Source organism: Hippocampus comes, unplaced genomic scaffold, assembly GCF_001891065.2.
Source record: "Hippocampus comes isolate QL1 unplaced genomic scaffold, H_comes_QL1_v1.1 scaffold185, whole genome shotgun sequence".
Lineage (NCBI taxonomy): Eukaryota > Metazoa > Chordata > Actinopteri > Syngnathiformes > Syngnathidae > Hippocampus > Hippocampus comes.
In genome coordinates, this window is record NW_017805931.1 from 274,864 (window position 1) to 297,523 (window position 22,660).

General features: G+C 49.2%; 3 protein-coding genes across 17 annotated transcripts in view; 2 read left to right on the forward strand and 1 right to left on the reverse strand.

Moving 5' to 3' along the window:
• Positions 1–1,690, forward strand: part of dlec1 (DLEC1 cilia and flagella associated protein) — a 15,612-nt gene extending 13,922 nt beyond the window's left edge. For all 5 annotated transcript variants that reach the window (XM_019889976.1, XM_019889974.1, XM_019889971.1 and 2 more), the window contains exons 37-40: positions 804–956; positions 1,036–1,186; positions 1,271–1,391; positions 1,472–1,690. In XM_019889976.1, coding sequence (XP_019745535.1) covers positions 804–956; positions 1,036–1,186; positions 1,271–1,391; positions 1,472–1,571 — 525 coding nt within the window. In that variant the 3' untranslated portion in view covers positions 1,572–1,690. The remainder of the gene's footprint in view (positions 1–803; positions 957–1,035; positions 1,187–1,270; positions 1,392–1,471) is intronic.
• A 5,313-nt stretch (positions 1,691–7,003) lies between these two features.
• On the reverse strand, positions 7,004–18,020 carry zfhx2 (zinc finger homeobox 2). Of its 8 annotated transcripts, none has more exons than XM_019889979.1 (6): positions 17,869–18,020; positions 17,150–17,205; positions 14,749–14,907; positions 14,055–14,112; positions 9,404–13,410; positions 7,004–8,621 (listed from the first exon to the last, which is right to left on the reverse strand). In XM_019889979.1, the coding sequence occupies exons 2-6, from the start codon at positions 17,168–17,170 to the stop codon at positions 8,190–8,192; spliced, it is 4,677 nt and encodes a 1,558-aa protein (XP_019745538.1). In that variant the 5' UTR covers positions 17,171–17,205; positions 17,869–18,020; the 3' UTR covers positions 7,004–8,189. The 8 variants fall into 8 exon arrangements, with proteins under 8 accessions (XP_019745538.1, XP_019745536.1, XP_019745537.1 ...); XM_019889977.1 differs by lacking the exon at positions 17,869–18,020 and adding an exon at positions 17,273–17,435; XM_019889978.1 differs by lacking the exon at positions 17,869–18,020 and adding an exon at positions 17,273–17,435 and having other exon boundaries at positions 17,150–17,226.
• thtpa (thiamine triphosphatase) lies at positions 17,667–22,084 on the forward strand. Of its 4 annotated transcripts, none has more exons than XM_019890043.1 (4): positions 17,667–17,750; positions 19,692–19,761; positions 20,149–20,697; positions 21,876–22,084. In XM_019890043.1, exons 1-4 carry the CDS (start codon positions 17,694–17,696, stop codon positions 21,974–21,976), a joined length of 777 nt encoding a protein of 258 aa, XP_019745602.1. In that variant the 5' UTR covers positions 17,667–17,693; the 3' UTR covers positions 21,977–22,084. The 4 variants fall into 4 exon arrangements, with proteins under 4 accessions (XP_019745602.1, XP_019745603.1, XP_019745604.1 ...); XM_019890044.1 differs by lacking the exon at positions 17,667–17,750 and adding an exon at positions 18,564–18,693; XM_019890045.1 differs by lacking the exon at positions 17,667–17,750 and adding an exon at positions 18,700–18,800.
• Positions 22,085–22,660: the final 576 nt, after the last annotated feature.

Below are 22,660 nucleotides of genomic sequence, written 5' to 3' on the forward strand. Positions count from 1 at the left end.
ACCCGGACCCCCCGGTTGCTAATTTTGGCAAATTATTTTTTTGGGGGGGGGGGGTACTTCCTGATGTGTGTGCCTACATTAGCAACTCAACTCGTACTTTAAAACAACCGCCGCTGTCAACAAAGTGCTGCACATGTAGCAAAAATCATTCCAACAGAAAAACAAATTCATAACAAAGACGGTAGAAAGTACAAAAGGAATAAAAAGGAGTTTGAAAGATGGGCAGCGAGGGGGGGCTTGCCCACCATTCATTCCAAAAAGAGGGAGCAGCCGCGGAAAAGGCTCCGTTGTCGTTACCTCTCGTCGTGTCCGGTCGGAAGACCTGAGGCACGGGCCCGAGCTCCGAGAGGGAAGGTGGGGCCGGGCCGTTTCAAGATTTGAAAAAACTGTAACGGGGAGCCAGTAAAGCAGTGATCTGCTCCCTCTGACGAGTAGCAGTCAAGAGGCGAGTGGCAGCATTCTGGACCAACTGGAGATGCTTGATGGAGGATTGGCTGACTCCAAAGTCAAGCGCGTTCCACTCATCCGCCCGAAATGTTGGCACGAACGACTGTTTCAAAGTGCTCTTGAGATAGGAGAGGCTTGACTTTGAGCCAGTTGCCAAAGATGAAAGAAGCCGGATGGAACAAGGTCGCACCCGTTTGCCGGTCCGATTTCAAATCACCGCCCAGTTGAAGGCAGAAGTTCGAGCTAGTTTACAAAAACGCAGTCAATGTTGCCAACTTGGTGACTTTTACAGCAGCACTCGCTGGCGCCATTGTATACAAACCAAATTGAAATGACCTCCTCCGCCCCCCCCTCAGGTGAGGGTAGCCTTCTGCTGCTCGCCGTCACTTTTGGAGTACACGGCGCATCCGAGAGACGGCGTGACGGTCGTCCCTTGCAGTGACGGCGGCTACAAGCAGCTGAAGATTCAGCAAGACCTCCTCATTCACTACAGCAACAATAGCCTGCAGGTCAGGAGGGCGCCGGCTCAACAGCATTAAAAACGGCAAAAAAAAGTCCCCTTCAGAACGGTCGCCCCCACCATTTCAGATGGTGCCGCTCTGCGCCTACGTGAAGCTAGCGACGCTGTGCTTGTCCAGCGACCACATCAATTTCGGACTCTGCTACTTGGGCCAGACGCAGGCCAAAGAAGTCAAGCTCTACACCTTCGGCTCGCAGACTCACTGGTCATTGATTCGAGGTAAGTTTTGCTTTTTTCCCCTGCTTCCGTGCACCTGCCCCACTCGCCTCCGTCGTCTCTTTTGTCTCGCTCGACGCCCCGTAGAGTCGAGCGAGGACACCTCGCACGTCTTCAGCGTGACGCCCACTTCCGGGCTTCTGCGTTCCAAGGACCAGCATGCCCCGGGCGACCACTGCCAACGTCTGGAGATCAGCTTCACTGCCAGGTGGCGCGGCACCGTCAAGACGACTTGACTTCAGACTTGGTTCTACCTCATGCTCTGCGTTTGTGTGTTCTATGTTGAAGTGAGGTGAAGCAGTACAAGTCCACGGTGGTGATCACTTCCATCCTGGAGAGGAGTCCGCTGGTCCTGCAGCTCCAAGGCACGGGATCCCGACAGATGTAGTTGTACAAAGCATTTTTGGGGGTGGTGGTGGGGAGGTGATAGCTGTATAAACTCATGCTCTCTGTACCCTCCATTCAGCACTCCTGGTGCGTTTATTTTATTAAATGAAGCTTGTAATTTTTTTTTTTTCTATCTAATCAACAGCCATCCAAAACCATATACTGATCTAGGTAAGAATCATCTCGTGCCAGCCAACTTTTGAAACCTAGAGAGAAATGTCTAAGCATGTTAAGAATATGGAAAGATATTCTCAAAAATATGACAAATATATTTTCCAAAATTGTAAACAACTGATTTCTCCAACTTCATTCACAAAATGTTTTTAAAAATGGATTTCCCCAAATCTTCTCATAAGATAACACCAGATATATTTCAACTGCATTTCCAAAAATATTCAAGATACTTTTCCCAAAATGTCATTGTGAAAATATTCTAATGGTCTAAAACTTAATGTATATAGTGTTCCAAAAAAAAAAAATACAAATATAACTGTAATCCCTCCTGCAAGCACCCCGTCCAACCCCTACGAAGCTCAGTCGCAAACCAGTTAATGCCTCGTGATGGCAACCTTGCCAAGTGCCCGGGAAGGAAAGGAGCTCTTGGATGTGCTACAAATCGCTCAAGGACGCCGTCGCCCCATTTGCATCGTTGGCCGGCCGTGCGCATGCTGCCGCGGACGCCGTCGGAGAGGAATCACGTCGCGGCAAAAGACAAAAGGTGAGTCGGGGGTTAAAAAAAACACACCCCAAACCTGGTTGGAACTACAAACGAACTTTACGCATTGATTCTTGTTTCTTTGACTCTTTTTACTGTCACAATTCCAACCCTCCTCCTTGATCCGGGCTTGGGACCGGCAAAAGTCACTCAATAGAAACATTCCGGCGCAGTTCTTTTTTTTAACTCTTCAAATTTGGTCGGATTGAAACATTTTAACCTTCATTTTTTTCTATGCAATCCACATGAACAATCAAACCCTAAAGAGGCAATAGAACACTGGCAGTTGAGAAAATGATGGTCACTGATACTAGGCCCTTATTCAGTTTCATTGATTTGTTTTTTTAATTGGTTTTTCAGACCCTGTGAGCGCTCCCATGTAATCCCTCCTGGAAGCACCCCGTCCTCCCCCTACGAGGCTCAGTCGCAAACCAGTTAATGCCTCGTGATGGCAACCTTGCCAAGTGCCCGGGAAGGAAAGGAGCTCTTGGATGTGCTACAAATCGCTCAAGGACGCCGTCGCCCCATTTGCATCGTTGGCCGGCCGTGCGCATGCTTCCGCGGACGCCGTCGGAGAGGAATCACGTCGCAGCAAAAGACGAAAGGTGAGTCGGGGGTTAAGAAACACACCCCAAACCTGGTTGGAACTGCAAACGAACTTTACGCATTGATTCTTGTTTCTTTGACTCATTTTACTGTCACAATTCCAACCCTCCTCTTTGATCCGGGCTTGGGACCGGCAAAAAACACTCAATAGAAACACAATACATTGTTCTTTTTTTAATTCTTCAAGTTTGGTCGGATGGAAACATTTTAACCTTCATTTTTTTCTATGCAATCCACATGAACAATCAAACCCTAAAGAGGCAATAGAACACTGGCAGTTGAGAAAATGATGGTCACTGATACTAGGCCCTTATTCAGTTTCATTGATTTGTTTTTTTAATTGGTTTTTCAGACCCTGTGAGCGCTCCGGACGGGAGAGTCTGACGTAATCGCCCGCTGCACGTCGACAACGGTAAGGACGCGACGCGCTTTCACGTCAGAGTCGCCGATAACGCCGGAAAAAAAAAGTCGTTAGGTTTGTCCTTTGTCGCTTTTTGGGAAAAGGAGTCGCTCGAGGTCCGCGGACGCCGTCGGAGAGGAATCACGTCGCAGCAAAAGACGAAAGGTGAGTCGGGGGTTAAGAAACACACCCCAAACCTGGTTGGAACTGCAAACGAACTTTACGCATTGATTCTTGTTTCTTTGACTCATTTTACTGTCACAATTCCAACCCTCCTCTTTGATCCGGGCTTGGGACCGGCAAAAAACACTCAATAGAAACACAATACATTGTTCTTTTTTTAATTCTTCAAGTTTGGTCGGATGGAAACATTTTAACCTTCATTTTTTTCTATGCAATCCACATGAACAATCAAACCCTAAAGAGGCAATAGAACACTGGCAGTTGAGAAAATGATGGTCACTGATACTAGGCCCTTATTCAGTTTCATTGATTTGTTTTTTTAATTGGTTTTTCAGACCCTGTGAGCGCTCCGGACGGGAGAGTCTGACGGAATCGCCCGCTGCACGTCGACAACGGTAAGAACGCGACGCGCTTTCACGTCAGAGTCGTCGATAACGCCGGGAAAAAAAAAGTCGTTAGGTTTGTCCTTTGTCGCTTTTTGGGAAAAAGAGTCGCTCGAGGGGGTCTGAAAACTCGCTAGATTGCCGACTCTGGGTTCGAGGTGCGTGCCAGGAGAATGTGACGTCTCCTCGAGGGCCGTGCGCGTCGAGTGGAACTGCAAACGAACTTTACGCATTGATTCTTGTTTCTTTGACTCATTTTACTGTCACAATTCCAACCCTCCTCTTTGATCCGGGCTTGGGACCGGCAAAAAACACTCAATAGAAACACAATACATTGTTCTTTTTTTAATTCTTCAAGTTTGGTCGGATGGAAACATTTTAACCTTCATTTTTTTCTATGCAATCCACATGAACAATCAAACCCTAAAGAGGCAATAGAACACTGGCAGTTGAGAAAATGATGGTCACTGATACTAGGCCCTTATTCAGTTTCATTGATTTGTTTTTTTAATTGGTTTTTCAGACCCTGTGAGCGCTCCGGACGGGAGAGTCTGACGTAATCGCCCGCTGCACGTCGACAACGGTAAGAACGCGACGCGCTTTCACGTCAGAGTCGTCGATAACGCCGGGAAAAAAAAAGTCGTTAGGTTTGTCCTTTGTCGCTTTTTGGGAAAAAGAGTCGCTCGAGGGGGTCTGAAAACTCGCTCGATGTAGCGAGAAAGTCGCTAGATTGCCAACTCTGGGTTCGAGGTGCGTGCCAGTTGAATGTGACGTCTCCTCGAGGGCCGTGCGCGTCGAGCCGGAAAGTCACGTGACCGAGGGACCCGCCCACCTTGGCGCAGACCGGAAGCGGAGGCGAGCGCCGCACTTTAGTACGTGTTAAGCGCAGAACTCATCGTACGTACGAGATGCGTTTGAAAATGCATCTCCTGGCGCTTCGCATTGCCGTTCTTTGCCGGTGCCATCGCTGACATGAGACAAAGGTCGCATGAGAATCATCAAATAACGTTATATTGTCTGTGGCGAGCTGCAATTGCAGATTGCTAACAACTTCCGGTGATGCAGAGCATGGGTCACCGTGGGTTCTATGTAACCTGCTTTCTTGATTTCATTTTTTAAAAATACTTTTTTTTTTTTGTCAACGTGAAACGGGTAGTATGCTTAAGGTGAGGCGTGCGCCAACACGAAAATATCTCTTATTAATAACGCGCACAGACAAAATTTTCCGGTGCACCCCTGGCGATGGACTGGTGACCAGTCGACGGGCTACCGGTCGGGCACTCGTGATTTAGTACAATGCTAAATAATTTGGGGTTGTGGCGGCACCAGTCACGTGCCCACCCCCTTTTAATGTTGTTTTTACCATGCAGTGCGTGAAAATGTCACTACACTAAGCGTTGGCATGCTGATCTTTTTGTTCAGGTCAAGCTTTGCGATTTTTTTTAGGATGGCAAAAATCAAACCTCCCTTTTGAAAGGAGTGATATCTCTTTTTTTTTTGCCTGTATTTGATCTTAAGCTTTCATAAGAACCACATGTATATTCCAAATAAAACCGGTTCCACCGTATTTTGCCATGTTGAACTGATTTTATTGTCCAGTATATCAAAGAAAACATAATGGAGACCAAACACAGAAAGAAGGCAAGGTACATTGGGGAGAGGGGAAAAAAAAATCCGAGGTCTAACAATACATAACACTGCCACTATTATTGTTCAATATTCAGAGGAATCCCATCCTCAGTCTGAGCAGAGAGGTGGCACGAAAACAAGAATGAATCAATAATAACTCAAAACAGCATGAGTAGCAAATTGAATAAGTAGTAGTACAGTTATAACAATAGTGATAATCAAATTGACAATGAAATGTAAGATAATAAAAGCAGATCTCCATAAAAAGCAATTTCATTTGGACAGTGCAACACCGCATCTGTTTGCCTGTGTGTGTTTTCCCAGTCTTGACATCCGAGCACTCGCATACAAGATGATTCCCGACGCCTTTTCAAAGTCACGAAAGAACACTCACACACACAGACGCACACACTCCGATTCACTTGTAATGTTGCATCCATGGCTGCGTTCGTTTTTTTGAAATGTCTGTAACTTGTGCAAATATAGTGAACTAGTGCAAGAGTCAAGCTGTGGGATGTCCTTTACAGTTTGCATCTGTGAACACCTCTTGATTGCTTTTTGGTTGTTGTTGTGGTTGTTTTTTTTTTTTAAACATTTTTATTTTTTTTTAAATGACAGGGAAAAAAAAAGATTACTTTGGAATATCACTTCTTTCTAATATATATCCTTTACAAAAAGATCATTTTAGTTTTGCATTTTAGTCAAAACTATAGCATTCATATACAAATTCAAATGGAAGGAAAAAGCTCTTGAGTGAGTCTCACGCGTGTCCTTCAACACAGCACCAATCGTAGTTAGCTCTCGGTAAAAAGGAAACATTGCAAGAATGGAATCTCCGCGAGTGGCCTTGGGGATATCAGCCAAAGCCAATTTCCTCCCTTGTTTGCTTCGCACACCTATCGCGTCCCGTTTTCACAGCATGCGCATCGCCAGTATTAGAGGAAGTGAAGAGGAAGTGGCGGCGGGGCTTTTGACAAGCACTCGGCTCGTGCCGTTACCTTCCGCGCCAATGGTGGATTTCTGCCAAAAAGGAATTGAGGCTGTGAGGCCGTTTCTGACTTTGGAGACACCCCGGGCCCAAAAATAGCAGAGGACTTCAGGTGAAACGAACCGAAGACATCAACACTGAATTTGCGCTCTCAGCTCTGGAGGGGCCGTCGTGCGCGGCAGCTGTTGGGCACGTCTCGCTCAACCTTCGGCTCCGTCAAGAAGCTGAAGAGCCGTGAAATGAAAAATGCCGGCCGGCCGGCTTCTCTCGGACTCTTCTTGATGAGCCAGACGCCGAGGGCCATTTGGTCAAAGTCCGGCCGGCTCTTGGTGTCGTCTCGGCCTCGTGATGTCAAAAAGGCGAACGGCCCGAATCAAGACCATCGGCCAAAGACCAAAGTTGAACTGAGCCGGCCGGGTCAATTATTCCCCGATGACCACCTGCCGTTCATCTCCATGGAACAAAAGGCCGAGCTGTGCGAAAAATACTGAGCCGCTGAACGCGTGCAGGCAAAAGTTTCGAAATTCAAGTTCACCTTTTCGGTTCTTCCCCAAATTTCAGCCCAAAGCCCGACATTCTCGTGGCTTGTGTTTGTGCGTGACCTGTCACGACAGTGGGCTTCGTTTTCACGCGACACCGCACGAGTCGGCCGTTGTTTAGTCCTCGGCTGAGAAAAGCTCGGCGGGATTTGCTCAAGTTAGGTCACCGGAAGGACATTCAAATAGCCCCCGCCGCCCGCCTTTCCCCAATTGTAAAAGCGACCGGGGACGGCGCTCGGTTTCACTTCCAGACCCCGCTAGCTTTGCTTCTTGCGCAATATTATGCGCACACCTAAAGCGTGACTTAAGAGACGAGCAAGGAAAAAAAAAAAATGATATTAAGGCATCCAACATGCATGAGCCAATCTTTCCATAAAAAGACACCGGCGTTAGAATGCTTCAAAACATTTCAAACAATATAATATGCGTCAAAGTGCGGTATGCCAAGATTCCTCGCAATTTCTAAAACTTTTTTTTTTGTCTGGATTGTCATGACTATAAACATGGGAATGGGGGGGGGGGGGTTGAAAAGCCCTATTCTCGTTTAAGTACCTCTATTTTATCCCAAACGATGTACACGCAACACTCGGCAGATCACAAATGAATAAAAGCGACAAGTCAACATGCATCACATTTGTTCAGTCCATTCATGTCATACGCAAGCAACCTTTGCTGTGGAGGTGAGAGCGTTCCCTGCCCCAGAAAAAAAAAAAAAAGATTCCACAGGAAGGGGCGACGTACGAGTTCTGACTGGGAGTATTCCATGTTTTCCCAAATAGTGACCTGGCGCAGAAAAACCTTTTGCGCCGGTCTCTTCGGTTCACGCCTGGGAAGTCACTCCCTTTAGAGTTTTGTCGTTGACATTAAAAAGGGGTTGAGACCATTTCAAGAAGCACGATCCATCACTCACGCGGTGGCAAACTGATGCGATCAGCAGCAGCAGCATGAGAACGGTTTGGGGTCCAACTGGATGAACGTGTCCATTCGAGTCATCAAAAAGGTTGAAAATTGGAAACCGGGTGTTGAGGGCAAAAAAAAGCCAACTTCAAAAGCAAAAACAATGAAGTTAGGTGGTGAGGAATAGTGCTCAAATGTGGAGGAGCCCAAATGGGTCCAAACAGTCAGTGTTGCAAACCAATCCTGATCTGATTTTCTCTCTCTCTCTCTCTCGTTTTCTTAACTGTTGCTGGTAGCCGGAGGTGGAGGCAACTCAATGACGACCACGCCGCCGGAGCCGGAGCCGGTGACCGTGGACGAACGGCAGACCTGCAAGCTGAGGTTGACCCCGCCCGAAGCTCCGTTGCCAGTTCCGTTCTTGTTGACCAGCGCGGCGGGCTGGCCAAAGTTAGTGGTGCGCAGCTTGGCCAGGTGGAGTGACGAGAAGACGTGGGCCCGCGCCGCCGCCCGCGATTCGAAGGAGACCTTGCAGACGTCGCAGCAGCCCGTCAGCGTCTCGCCGGGCGCCGACTGGCCGCTCGCCGGGGAGGCGGGAGATTCCGTGATGGTGAGCTGAACGGGTTTGGGCAGGATGGGACGGTTGGCTTTGAGAGCGTTGTACTGCAGGTAACTTCCCGAGCTCATCGACGCCTTCCCGCCGGCTTGAGGACCCTGGCGGCGTGCGGGGGGGAAGAGAAAAGAAAGCGTTTAGAATGGGGGCCGTCCGACTGCGCGGCATGCGGCGTTCCCCCGCCGCGTGGAGGTTCGGCCTACTGTTACGCTGCGCGTTCCAAAGGAGGCAGAGAAATCAAATTTGGGAACATCGCCGAGATGACCGGGGTCACCGCAGGCGGGCCAGCCGAGCCACTGAAAAATGTCATACCATTAGCGGCCGCAGGATGGCAGACTTTGCTCAGCAGCACCTCTGCCCCAGAGGGGAGCGGCAGGGACACCACCACATGTTGCAAAAGGAGCAAAACAGAGACCAAAAACGCTTCCCCCAAAACGACCATGTCATCGCTGCTTGTGATGGAGTCGGGGGAGGGGGGATTTCAATGATTAGCTGATGAGAATATCAAAACCTTTGAGATTATGGCTGGATGGATATCTCACCATGGAGAGGTAGATAGATAAACATACACAACTGTCATGAGTCTATTTGAGGTTTCTCAACGGATGTTTGTTTTTTATCCAACATTTCAACAGCGTTCCTTTTTTTTATTTTAAATTGCATGTGTCAAGACGTGATTCTGCCGCCCTATATGATTGATGCTTTTGTTTTTTTTCCCCCAAACAGTCCGGATTTCGAGAGTGAAACAAGCCATTCCGTCCAATCCAGTGTGCTCGCCAAGCCCTCGATTTGACGACATCCGAGAGCTTTGCCCAACACACGCCGCCCACCCGTGCCGTTCTCCCCATAGCTTGCAAAGAGTTCTTATTAAAACAAGGCTCACCAGTTTTTCTTGCTGCAGCCTCCAGCGCTTCTCCTTGGCTCTCGTGTTCTGGAACCAGATCTGCACCACCTTGAGGGGGAGGTTCAGTTCTGCGCCGATGGCCTCGCACTCCAAGGCGTTGGGGTGGGCGCAGGTCTCGTAGCAGGACTGCAGGATGGAGAGCTGCAGGCAGGACAAGTGCGTGCGAGGCCGACGGCTGGAAGAATGGGCCAGGAAGTTGTTTTCCGCCGCGCTTGATTTGCCAAGGACGGGGGCGGATGAGCGGGCCGCCTTGGCCGAGTTGGGGCCGTTGGGGCTGACCGGCGCTATGCTCGGGGTGGGAGGAGGCGGGATGGTGCGAGGAGGCAAGTGAGCGGGAAGAGCCAGTTGCTCTCGTGACAGAGTGTTGATCCTGATCGAGGCTTTGGGGTTCCAGTAGCTCAGGCCGTTTGGTTTCTGGGGCAAGATGGCCGCGGGAGGAGGCCCGCTCTCGATGGGCGCGACGGGCAGCTTGGGCACCATACGGTTCACGGTCCGAGGTGCCGCCTGGTTCTCGCCGTCCAGCTCCTCGTCAGTTTTGTCCTCCTCGCTCTCCTCCTCCTCGTCGTCCTCGTCCGCCTCCTCACATTTCTTCTGCCGATTCAGTCGAGGGGCGATGGGAACGGGCTCCTTGAGAGTTGTCAAAAGGGTCGGGGCACCGCCCGATGCCACTTTGACCACGGTGCTTTCAAGCTTGGTCTTTGGCACGGCGGGAGCCACTTCCTTGGGCTTGATTGGAACGGGGGTGCTTTTTTTCACCATCACGGGCTTACCCTCGGTCTTGATGAGGGTGCGCACAATTGGAGCGGTTGCGATGTAGCCGGCGTTGTTTTCGACGGCCTTGTTTGAAAAGATAGGCTTGGAGAGCGGCCAGGTGAACTTGATGAGCGGTTTGCCGACGGCTGCCAGGGTGCCGTCGCTGATGAAGCGGACCTCGCCTTTGCGCTCCCGGGCCCGCATGTTCTGGAACCAGATCTGAACCACTTTTTTGGGAAGGTGGACCCATTCTGAGATTTGTTCAAACTCGTGTTTTCCGGGGTTGGGATCTTTGAAATAGCATCCGTAGAGGATGTCAAGTTGCTCCGCTTGGATGATGGTCCTGGAGCGCCGCATGTCGCGGTACCGTTTCCCTTTGGCCTTCCTCTGCTGTTGCTCTTGCTCCTTGTCCTTCTCTCCGACGTGGTCATGGTCGCACAGCGCGACGTTCTTTTGCTCGTCGGGCGTGGTGTACATCCTGGGCTTTGTCAGGTTATTGCTGTTGAGCGGATTCACGCGAGCGTACGAAGAAGGCGCGGCGGCAAGAGAGTCGGGTTTCACCTGAACCACCACCAGGCCCTCAGAGGTGGGCCTCAGGCCAAGTCCGTCCAGCAACCGGCCTTTCGGCGTTGACGAAATGCTGTCGACCAGCGACGAGGACGACGTGTTTTTCCCCATACTGAGGTCCAGCGCCGTCTCGCAGTCACCGCCGTTGGACAAGTACTGAGAGGAGTGGCTTCTGGGAGAGGGCGATTGGGAAAGCAGAGTCGCGGGGAAAGGCGCCGTCGAGGACGCGTTTGAAAAGCACGGCCCTTTGCTCCCGACTCCGACTAATGAAGGCGCTAGTGAGAGGACGTAGGGGTTGAGGAACTGAGCAGAGAAGGGGGCCAGAGAAAGGGGGAGTGAGCGCAAAGCGCCACATGGAATCTGATCGAGCGAGTAGGGCAGCGAGCTTGGGGGATCCCCTTGGGCTTCCAACTCCAGGTCCACATCCGGATCCAGTCTCTCCCTTTTCACCTCCACCTCATGTTCAAATTCTGCCTTCCGTTTCTTCCTCCCGGACCTGGGAGCCCCGCCGCCATCCTCATCGTCATATTCGTCCTCCGCGTCAGAGAGAAAGACTGTTGTGGAGCGCAGGACTTTGCCCCCGCTTGAGCCTTTATGATCACCATCAACCTCATTTTGCACCTCGTCTTTGGCGGCGCTGTCCGGGGCCTCCCGAGAACCTCCGTTCTGACTTTCCTCGTCCGTCACAATCACAGAGGTGTACACCTCGTTTTCGGAGTCGGACGTCAGACAGGAATCTCCCCGAGCCTCTCTCCCGACACTTCTTGGCCTCCGCTGCCCTCTTGTGCGAGACAAATCAATGGCCTGGCCAGCGGTCGTGTCAGCCTCCTCCTCCTCCTCTAGCTCTTCGCCCTCCTCCTCTGCTATAATCAAGGAGCTTTCCTCGTCATCAAAGTCATTGTCACTGCTTTGCGCGTTCCTTGCCACTCCCGATGAGCCGCGCGGGTGCGTGAGCTCTGTGCCTCTCTGTCTCCGTTTGGCCTGTCTGGCTCGGCCAAGCCACGTCCGTACCTCCTCCTCGGAAAGCCCGACCTCTCTGCCCAGCGCCTCGCAGTCCTCGCGGGCGGGACTAGCAGCATCGGCCTCACTTCGCGACTCAAAGAAAGCCCAAAGGACCTCAGACTGAAACTCTGACAGCACCGGAAGTTCCGAACAAACAGAATCCACGGTATCGCAACGTAGCCGATATGGGTCGCTTAAGGCATTTGAAACCGGGCTGGATTTGGGGGTGCCCGGAGATCCGCAGGGACTGGTTGCTCTCTGGGATTTTTGAGGAGCGGGATCGGGGCTGAGCGCGAGATTCAAACGCGCAGGGCTGTAGCTTGGGTTGCTCGGAATTGACGGGGAAGCCGAGGGGTTGTGAGGGAGGCGCTTCTCGAGGTCAACCGGGGCGAGTTGTGGATTTGCCGATTTCTCCGTTTCCGCGTGCGTCTGCTGGGTCGAGGTTTTGCTCGTGTCTTCGGTGCTCTCAGCTTGCCCTTTGCTTTCCCTATTGGGACAGCACTCTTCCTCGGGTTCTTCAGTTTTGATGCCATCCCGAGCCTTGATCGGGTCCAACGGCTTTTCCACGTTCTCCTGTTTGACGCTGGCGCCAACTGCTGGTGTATTCGTCGGAAGTGCAACGGGGGCCCACTGGTTCTGTAACAAACTAATTCTTTGGGTCAGGAGGGCTTGCTGCGCCGCATTGAGACCTACAAATGGCACACACTGGGTAAGGAGCTGTCCTTGCTGGTTGTCTGGAGACTGCTGGGTTTGCTGGGCTTGGAGTCCGTTCAAGATCAACGGCATGACCATGTGGTGCTGAGGCACGATCTGAGACGCATCCACGCCAGTCGGGTGGCCGGGTGCAAACAGGGTCGGGAGGAGGGGATGCGAGAGAGTGCTCGGGCTGGACGTGAGGAGGGTGAGAAAGGCGGAGACAGCCTGAGCAGAGGCCACAGGGGGGGCGATGAGGGATGGCGCCACTTGGGATGTTTGGACGCGCTCCGCGTCCCTCGCCGCCGCCATCACGGTGCCGGTCGCAGCGCAGTTAGCGGCGCTCGCCACCTGGCCGGTTCCGCCGGCTGACGTGCCCGCCGCGGTCCTTGGACTGCTGGCACGACTGGCTGCGCAGTTCCCGAGCGCGCCGGCGTTGTTCACGGCGTTTCTGCTGCGTGTCTGGTGCAAGACGGATTTCATATGGCTCTCGAGGGTGATGGAATGATTGTAGGAGACTCGGCATATTGCACACTGGTAGGGTTTGTTGGACACAAATGGCCGCGAAAGAACGGGGGCGTAAGGAGATGGAGGGTCAATTTCTCCACCGTTTGTCATTGTCATTCTCTGAAAGTGGGATGGGGAGTGGTAGTGAACACTCAGGGCAGTTCGGCTGGGAAACGTTTCCTGGCAGGCGTTGCATTTGAAAAGAGGGGGAGTTTCCGCAGGCGCGCCCTGCTGGTCCGACGAATGCCGACTGCTCTCGGCCAGGTCTTCGTCTTCGGCGGCGCCTTGTTTGGCTCCCGGAATTTCACTTGCCTCATCTTTCGGTTCCGGTTCAGCTCCGCTACCCTCCCGGTCTAACATTCTGTCTTCTTCCATCTCCTGATCACGATGTTGTTGAGGAGTGTCGGAACAAGGCTGGCAGAGTTGGGAACTGATGTCCTCAGATGGCCTCGCTCGGGTACAAACTGCGGCGGATAAAAGAGGTACACACAAGTGAATAACTGTCTCACATTGCTATCGGACTGGTCAGACAACACAAGACATTTGAACTTGGAATGCGGCTGGAACAAAGCCACCAAATTAGTTTGTCACTCAAACAAATCTAAGAAATGGTCCGAATGTAGTCACTGCGGTTTACAATGCCAAATCGCAATATCGGGGCGGGGGCGGATTGGATTGGTCCTTGGTTTTCGACTTAGTTCCGCTCCTACAGCGTGTTCCATACAGATTCGGGTTAACGGTTAGTCTATCGCTAAGCTAACACAGTAGTAAAGTCATAATTACAGCACCGCCCAAAATAATCAGAACAACAAAAAGACTTGGCTCCTAAATTAAAAGCAAAACAAAAGGAGAGTCGCCAAGTCTGGCAGTAAGAAAGCCACAAGTCTTTTTTCACGTCACCTGACGACGTATACATACACCGCTGCGGAAGCTAGTTGCCCGTGTGGCGTTTGTAACTTCAAAACAACTCTTGAAGGGACCGTGGTAGTCTGTGATTATTTTGTAGATGCTGGTAACCTGGTTCCAAGCAGAGCATTGTGCTCCGTTGAAGGAGATCATGAAATATTTCTTTTGAGGTGTCAATCAAACGGGGAGAGGCGACAATTACCTGAAGATATCGGAGCACCTCGGTTCTCTTCTTCCCTTGCGCCCTCTTTCAAAACAGACTGTCGAAAAGAGAGTCAAAGGAGAGAGTCAGACGATAATCCGAAAGTGACGGCTGGTTCAGATGTGTTTTCAATTCCACAACACTTGGGCGTGGCCCATTTCTGTGGGGCTTGATTACACATAGCGGCTATGGAATGCCTCTAATTTTTCTCATTAGCCTAAAGGCACGCATATAGCCGAGTCCTTTTATCCACCACTTTTTGAGAGCGCAAAACGGTCACAAAAAAGAGACACGCTGCGCCCATTTCGAATGAAAAGATCATCTTGTCTCGCCTAGAATCTTGTGAACATTTCGGCCACCCGAACCGTTGTCACAATCGCAAAAGCGCCCTCTCGGCATCTGAAGCGCTTACGAGCGCTTTGTTAACCAAGTGAGAGTTGTCAAAACGGTCAGCGTAAATCACATGATGATGATATTCAGGATTAGCGGGAAACCAAAACCACCCAAAATGTGACGTGACCGTCAAATCAGCACCCTTGTCAGATTCCACCCAAAATGAAGAGCTTATAAAACCGATGATGGATTGTATACGAAAAGAAGTGGCTCAACTACGTTCTCATCGATATGCAGCGAGCGAGCGAGCGAGCGAGCAAAATGTCCTCCCAGTTTGGCACTATTGCTGGGCCACACTTACAATGTCTAACAGTTTGTCAACACACGTTGGAAGTACGCTGTGTTGCTCAGTGAGGTGTCGAGACAGGGAGGCTTGGTCTTCTTGGCCTTTTTGGCACAAAGGGCACAGCCGTGCTGCTGTGCCATGGCTGGAACGGTTAGCCTTCTCACCAGACTCCTCCTAAAAAAAAAAAAAAAAAAAGTTTGTTGGTGGGGAAGTAGTCAAATTTCAGGTTCTTCAAGCCAGGCGGCGCTAACTGTGCATTTGCATGAATAGACTTGGATTTCAAAAGGAGAGGTTACCTCATCTGATTCAAGTGCTTAACGAAGAGAGCCGCTGTTAACACCAAAGGGATCAAAGAAATTCAAGCATCTTTTGGGGGAGTTTCAAGCACTTGTGGGAAGCCTGAGCACCGCTTGTGCCCGTTTAAAAAGGCAGCACCCATTTGAAAAAAAAAAACAAAAAACAAACAAAACTTGCTTGTTGACTCTGAAGTGGTTTCATATCATTTCATATGATCACCGCATCGGAGATTTAACACCGCAATCCAGGCAACATTCCTGCTAAGTTAGTCATGTCTTGGCAGTCTTTGGAATGCTTCTCAAAATGGACACACAATAGCTCATTAAAGGGAACCATCAATTTGGCATCGACATGGTAAATCCAAACATGGGGTTCCTGTAAACTGAAACAACGGACACAGGGATGAGACGCCGCGCAAACTTTCCATCGTTGGTATTACCGTAATTAACGTGACTACTATCTTCAATATCTGGCAGCTTACTTATTTTACGTACACGTGGGCTCCTCGGTTTTCAAGGGGTCCTGACATTCAACCTTTCCTCACAAATCAATGACTAGGTGGTCACGCAGGAAAGGGAGGCGCACTCATCTTTTGTTCGACTGCCGTGTCCCCCCCCACCCTCCCATATCTCCGTCCTATCATTTCATGTGAAAGGGGTCGCACATCTTGGCGATAGGCATATCGCACGTGCCATTACCGTGCTGACGGTATTTTTTCAAACACTTTTGTATCCCCCCCGTTGTACGCAGGTTATTGCAGAAATAGGACGCGAGTGAATTTTGAAAGGCGAGGTTCGCTCCCATTCACAGAGGCGTGCGCCACCCGTACGGCGGAATATCTGTTTTATCAATGAACAGAGAAGATCCCACAAAACTGCCATTGATGTCTGAACAATAGTATATCGGGAGATATATCATTATCGAAATATAACACTACCTTGAATGAGCTATAAATGTTTGCCCATATTGCACCCCTCTGAGGTGGGCATCAGTTGTGAGTTTGATCAATGCAATCCTGGGTGCGTCCATTTAGGAGATCAGTTTCTACAGGGATTTTTGTTAGCAATCAAATTTGGTGGTTTTTGCACGAGGAAGGTATTGTTGTAACAACATGGTTACTACTCACAGGTTTCTAGTTCTGTTCTATTACCAACAGGCAAAACAATGAAATGAACTTCCAGGACGAGGCATGATTAGTTGAGTATACTTCTCACATTTTTGTTTGATAGTAGGCTGAGAGATTTGTCTAATCTAAAATTTGTTCCTTTCCTTGTCTCAATTCAAGTTGTGGACCACTGATTTGGGGAAGGGGTGAGGGGGGTAAACATCATCAATCAAGTCCAAAATTTAACTGCCATTCATTTGTTTCTAGTGCTGTTAAGTGTCTGTCCAGTTCAATGGGCGACCAAACATCTTTCATGGAGTCTCTTCAGGGGCTAAGTATAGTTGTTCACACTGAACTGCACAGAAATAGTTGTCAGTGGGGAAAAAAATGCAGTATGTAACAAAACGCAAGGAAAGTTGGCCCATGCGGCGAACGAACTATCGACACTGCTCGAATTCCTCACTTCCTCGTCACGCCAATTAGCAAGCTAGCTGGGGTATACGACCAGTAAACACTCGGAGACGTCAGATAGCCTCGTGTTCAAAAACCCCACAAGGCGTAATTTGCGATTAAAAGATCACATGCAACTTGATTGGCCTTTCTGTGACACTAGTTGACTCATTAAATTACCGGTCCCAATTAGTTGGAGAAGCGAATCAATTAGCTAGCAAGCTAGCTAAGCAGCCCCCCCCCCTCCCTCGCCCCGGTCTTGTAACGTAGCATAACAGAGGTCTTTCTGGTTACTTTACTAAAAAATAAGTAAGGAGCAAACGAAATACATTGAGTGAAACTGTAAGAGAAACACACCGCAGCAGAGGTTCCAGGCGAATCCGGTAAACGAAAAACGGGGAGTTCGAGTCGTGTCACTTCGCTAGCCTAGCCCTGTTAGCATGCCGAGATAATTAAGCTCCGAACGGGGCGAGCCTCTCTCTCTTTTTCTCTCTCTCTCTCTCTCTCTCTCTCTCTTTCCCTCTCTCTCTCTCTCTCTCTCTCTCTCTCTCTCGCCCCGCTCCCCCTCCTTTTCGAACTCCGCATGATCCAGGTGGCCCTCAACCGCAGCCACTTCACCCCTAAACATGAAAACACAATACCTTTGACTTCTTAATAAAAACACGGCCCTCGAGTCCGTCTTCTTACCCGTCGGGCATCTATTGGCGATCCGCCCGCCTCCCCCTGCGTGCTTGCTTGCTTAACAGCTCAAATTGAGGCCTAGTCTGACTAAAGCCATTTAATTAACGAACGTTCTCAGCTTACAGATGTGTTTCGAAAACACTCGCCTCCCCTTCCCTCCTCCTCCCAGACCTCCTTTTGATGCCACCCCCTCTCCCCCCCACAATCCGTACCTTTAAGACCCCGAAGTGCAACACATGCTCGTCCGTCCTACGGTGACATTTATAAAAGCGTAATTAGTGAAAGGAATTAAACGCTTTGGGGAGGGTGTGAAAAAAATAAAGCGACGAGTTGAAGCTGTTACGTCGCGATCGCCTCCCTCGACGATGGGGGTGGTCTAAAGAGAGCAGAGCAAGGGGAAACGCGGTCAGAAAAAGTTTGGAATTGAATGTTGGATTTCCAAAAAGGATCGGGATTAGTTCGCGACGCAATCCGTCGCTCGATGGTACGATCCTCTATCGTTCGCAGGCTAACCCCCCCCCCCCCACACCCCCCGCCCGAAACGATCGAGATTGGCGTTTTAATTAAGTACGGCGCAATTAGCAAATGCCTCTCGTTTTTACCTGCATGGTCGCCGCTCCAGCAGGCACACACGCGCACGCACACACACGCTTTCCTCCGTGGGTTCCTCACAAGTGAAAAGTTTTGTTGCCTGCCTTCCCTCTCTCGGCTTCTCTCTCTCGGTGTCACTCTCCCCCTCCCTCCATTCGCTCTCTCTCCTTCTCCTAGTAAACACACCACAGCTCCCCCCCAAGCCTGATTGCTGACATTCAGAAGGGACACACACAAACACACACGGCCATCAAAGCCCTCATCCAAACCCCCAGATATAACAGATGAATTGAAAATCCAAATACAGGTATTTAAATGAACGATGTAGGGGAAAAAAGAAAACTAATCGTGAGTAATTAAGTTATACCACTGTTATATATTTGTAAATTAATACATATGCACATATAAATACTGTAATTAAAAGCTGTTTTTTAAAATAAAAGGCGCTCCCATTCTGCCAGCGCAAATAGTTTTAAAGTGGGTTAATTAATTAATCAATTAATTATACATGACACAGACATAACCACTCGACTTGGGCGGTACTCGCGTCAATTATGTCTTTATTGATGGGGTAAAAAAAAACATGTGTCCAACACACATCCGCACAGAGTAGACATTTGTTCAAAATTCCCAGGAGATGAAAAAATGGGCACAGTTTGCATGCTGCTGCGCTACTGGGACAGGAAGTGATGGTCCTGAAAGCCCTAATAGCTGTCCCTAATTGCGCCTGTGCAAAAATTGACTTGCTGACGTGTAGGGGGGCTTCCGGAAAGCGGGCGTCTCTTCGTGTTTTCATGTGGCTTTTCTGAGGCGAGTGACGGGCTTCACCTTGAACGGTGTGTTCGCAGTGCAATGCTAATAATGAGAACGTTGGTGGTTTGCTGAAGTATCTGCAGATGGAGTGGATTTGAATGGCACTCGGCGTTTGATTTGCAGGGGACAGGTGCAGCAGCTACGGGTTAAAATGCAACACGAAAGCGAAACGTGCTTTTGAACACCTGATAACGAATCCGTATCCATCAACTGCTCAAATACCGACAGGCTACAGAGTAATGCAAGAGTAGGTGCGGTATTGCGTCAATTAAAAAAAAGGCACATTTAGGCTGATTGAACGGCAATGACACTTTTTGAACATATTATAATCTCGATTCCGAGATTAGTTTTTCTAAATGTTGGTAGTATTAATCAAGGCTTCGGGTTTTAACCCAAGCTAAGGGTTTGGAAGAAGGGGTTTTCATCCAAAGTTTGGGTTTCAGGTTCAGGTTTCTCACCTGGGTTAGGGTTTTAAACAAGGGTTACGGTTTTGAAACGAGGCGTCAGACCCAAACGCATCAGCCAGACTATTCTTGCAATCATCGTCTTTTGCTTCCCTTTTCCCTCTTCCTTCCTTGCTTCCTTCCTTGCTTCCTTCCTCCGTAAAGTTAACAACCTGCACCATTCTGTTGGTCATTCTGTATCATGTAGAAATCAAGTTGACGTTTTCAGCGAGGAAGTGTGTTGTGTTTTACAATATTTCCAAAGTATGCGTTTACTGATTGTAGGCAATGTGTTTTTACTGTCGCTGCTTAACACAAGATGGATAAAAATAATCACCAGATTGGTGAATCCGTGAATGCCGAACTGCAAAACATTGTATGGAATTCCAAATTCCGGTGTAATACCTGTGGCGTGCGTTTGTGCAACGTAAGTCATTTCTAAATAAAAATCGGACAAGATGAACAGGAAAACAATACACAGGCTATTGTCGATAATGACTTCACCCTTCAGGTTTGATGTGATTGTTCATCTATTTGTTGTCATGCTATGTTGTGAATGTAGATACTTCTAATTTCAGATGAGTGTAGAAGTGGAGAGAAAGTTTGTATGCAATGCCAACAGTCTGAAGACTCTGGAAGAAATTGGAGGTATGTTTGACCGTCGTTTGCCTGACTTAAAGGGGGACTATGGAAAAGTAGCTTTTCAACTGCTTGCGTACATATCCTTGAAAGACACGCATACTTGACTATAGTCAGTTGTCTGAATCAAATGTGAAATCAAACGGGTTACTTGGGAAAATAGACGCTAGTTAATAGCTTCTACTTCCGAGAAGTGACACTCAAGTGCTCCTTGAAATAGTGGTCATCGTGCACGGCAGCGGAAAGGATGGTTTATTTATTTATTTTTGGGCTGGCGTGTCGATGTGCCACATAGACAAACAAATGGGGCACATCCTTTGGAATGAGGCGCGTAGATGATTTACTGTTTGAATCAGAATCCACGGTTCATCTCTTTGTCCCCTTTTTTATGTGTAGTTTGTGCCGGTCAGGACCAGTTCCAGGACCGATACTTTGACACCCCACAATTTGACCTCACCTTAAGAGACGTGTGGCTGCGTCAACGCAAAGGACACTGGGAGCTCAAGTGTGCAGCCGCCACCCTCCGAGGGGCACAAGAGACACGAGGAGAACGAGCAGAAGCGGCCAGGCTATGTACTCGCTACAAAGAGATGACCAACGTGGCCGATATTCATCGGAAGCTGAGGGAGGTTCTCAAAGACGCCGGTGAAAACAAGTTCGCCATGAGCGAGTGCTGCCATCAGAAATTAACTGACCCCCGTGGTCTCGGCAATGCGGAAATGAAGTGCGTGCTCGAAGAGGGTTGGGCCACTGGTATGAATCTGGTCTGCTTTGCCGAGTTTACCACGGTGAGGCGGACATTCACTTGGGAAGAGGACGGCGTGCACATAGATCTAGATGAAGCAGACTTCGGCTACAGGGTAGGAGAGATCGAGGTCCTCGTACCGGAGGGAGGAGATGTGCAGGCTGCCCTGGACAAGATTGAAAGGACCGCAAAGAAGCTGGGTGAGCTCAGAGCTGATAACTCTGATACCTCTGAATTCTTGCACTCTGTTCATCATACTGTCTCGACGGTAAATTCAGCTCCAGGGGAGGTGTCAACCTTTTGATTTGGTCTGTCAACGCCTCAACCTGCCACCATTTTCAAACCTGCATGAACGGGTCTACGGTTCAAAACGGCCCCACGTAGGTTGTTTTGAGGTGATGTGACGGGCTCGCCATCGACTGGGTGTTTTCTATTGATGTCACCCAAGTTTTTCATGCAGTTATTGCAACGATGATTTGTGCTACCTGTGTTAGCATAGGCCTGCGAAAGACTACAAATAGGGGTTAATGGATGGAATAACTGATTCTAGAGATCTTTGGGAGTGAGAGTCCTCAGAGCAAGCACGTTGGGCCTTTGGATTGCAGAATTGTTCGCGCTGTCTGTTGAACTCCACACAGCTCTTTGTAGGAGGTCGCTCTTGAAAATAATGGGACGGTACATGGGTGCTATGGTCGGTATCCTTTCTGACGGCGGGGTGTCGTGGTACCTTTTCAATATCGGTACTCTGATCTTCCGCATGCTTCTCTCTAACAGGACCTGTCTACGTGTCCTCTCTCCCTGCCTCCATCGAGCTTCTCTTAGGTCTTCCTCTCGCTCACTTCCTCATCACCCGTCGACCGATATCTTCACAATGCCTCCTCTGGACGTGTCCAAACCATCCCAGTCAGCAAGCGCTCTCCATCGTTGTCCTCAAAACATCACATCATTTGATGTGGTCCGCGAAAACAAATGAAACATGCCACCTTCCATGATGCTTGCTCCCATCTGGAGCAAAATTTCAATTCTTCATATGTAACAAATAAGAGACATTGGAAGCGTTTTCCCGTTACCGACCCTCGCAGTACAACCGTTGAATAAACACTTACTCTTAACTTCTTTTCATAGCGGCCTTCCATGACAAGCACTAACTACACAGTGCCCCCCCCCCGCCCCCCACACACTTTCCACCCGGTCTCCTGGACGCACAATATTTCTCCCTTTCTCCCAATCGTCATGTCCATCAACTTTCCCGTCACAGTCCCAAAATTCAAAGTCCCCACATTCAGGTCAAAGTTCAGTGGTTTCTTCTTTCTGTGAACCCGCATTCCGCCTCTCCTCTGTGTCTTCCAAGTTCAATTTATTTCCTTTTTCTTCACAGGTGTGACCGGAGATCAAGTAGTTGATGGGAAAATGTCTGTTTACCTTCAAAGAAACTACCCAGCACATTATGCAAGACTACTGAGTCAACACATTTTGTAGACAACCAGGAGGAGACAACTTGCAGCGATGACGAGTCATCGGCAGTTATCGTTGCATGTATAATTCAGTGCATTCGAAGTAAGCCAATAAATTATTTTCTCGCTTTTATTGTTGTTTATAGTTGTTCGCTAGAAACGTATACCGTAAAAGCCATATGTTTTGTATATGTAATGGTAATCCTACCGCCCATCTGCTGGCATGATTATATTTACTGCATATGCACAAGAAAAAAAAAAAAAGACTGCATTACATACTACAATTCTCAAACTGTGGAAGGACTGCCACGGCTGACCTGTTGATGCCACTGGCACAACTCTGAAGAACCATTGCAAAAACAAGTCACCTGTCGGAGAAATCAGTCCAACGGGCCCCCCTATTTTCAGGCCTTTTGGCAAGAGCACAACAAAATGAAGCTAACTCTTCAGTCAGGGCCAAGCAGCCCTGGGTGCAGAGTGCAGTTTGAGGCGCGACTCAACATGGGGTGGACCTCAGCATTTCACCCTGTTTTTTTTGCATGTTAAACTTAGGATGTCACGGTATATCATGTATAATATATGAATACAATTTGGTTATTATATTGTCACGCCAATAACACACCCGATAGCTCATCTTGTGTCTTTCTCCATTATTAAATTGGGTAAATAGTGCCTAACGCACAGACTCGACAGAGGCAAAACTACATTT

What these genes read in the sequence shown, in the direction of transcription:
- zfhx2 (XM_019889979.1), bottom strand. Translation starts at nt 17,170, where the DNA reads ATGCGGAGTTCGAAAAGGAGG. An exon ending in TTGACAAACTGTTAGACATT is followed by an intron (nt 14,113 to 14,748) that starts GTAAGTGTGGCC and finishes TCTTTTCGACAG; the next exon opens with TCTGTTTTGAAAGAGGGCGC. An exon ending in GGCTGCAGCAAGAAAAACTG is followed by an intron (nt 8,622 to 9,403) that starts GTGAGCCTTGTT and finishes GCACGCCGCCAG; the next exon opens with GGTCCTCAAGCCGGCGGGAA.
- thtpa (XM_019890043.1), top strand. Translation starts at nt 17,694, where the DNA reads ATGTTGGATTTCCAAAAAGGATCGGGATTAGTTCGCGACGCAATCCGT. An exon ending in GACTCTGGAAGAAATTGGAG is followed by an intron (nt 19,762 to 20,148) that starts GTATGTTTGACC and finishes TTTTATGTGTAG; the next exon opens with TTTGTGCCGGTCAGGACCAG. An exon ending in AAGGACCGCAAAGAAGCTGG is followed by an intron (nt 20,698 to 21,875) that starts GTGAGCTCAGAG and finishes TTTTCTTCACAG; the next exon opens with GTGTGACCGGAGATCAAGTA.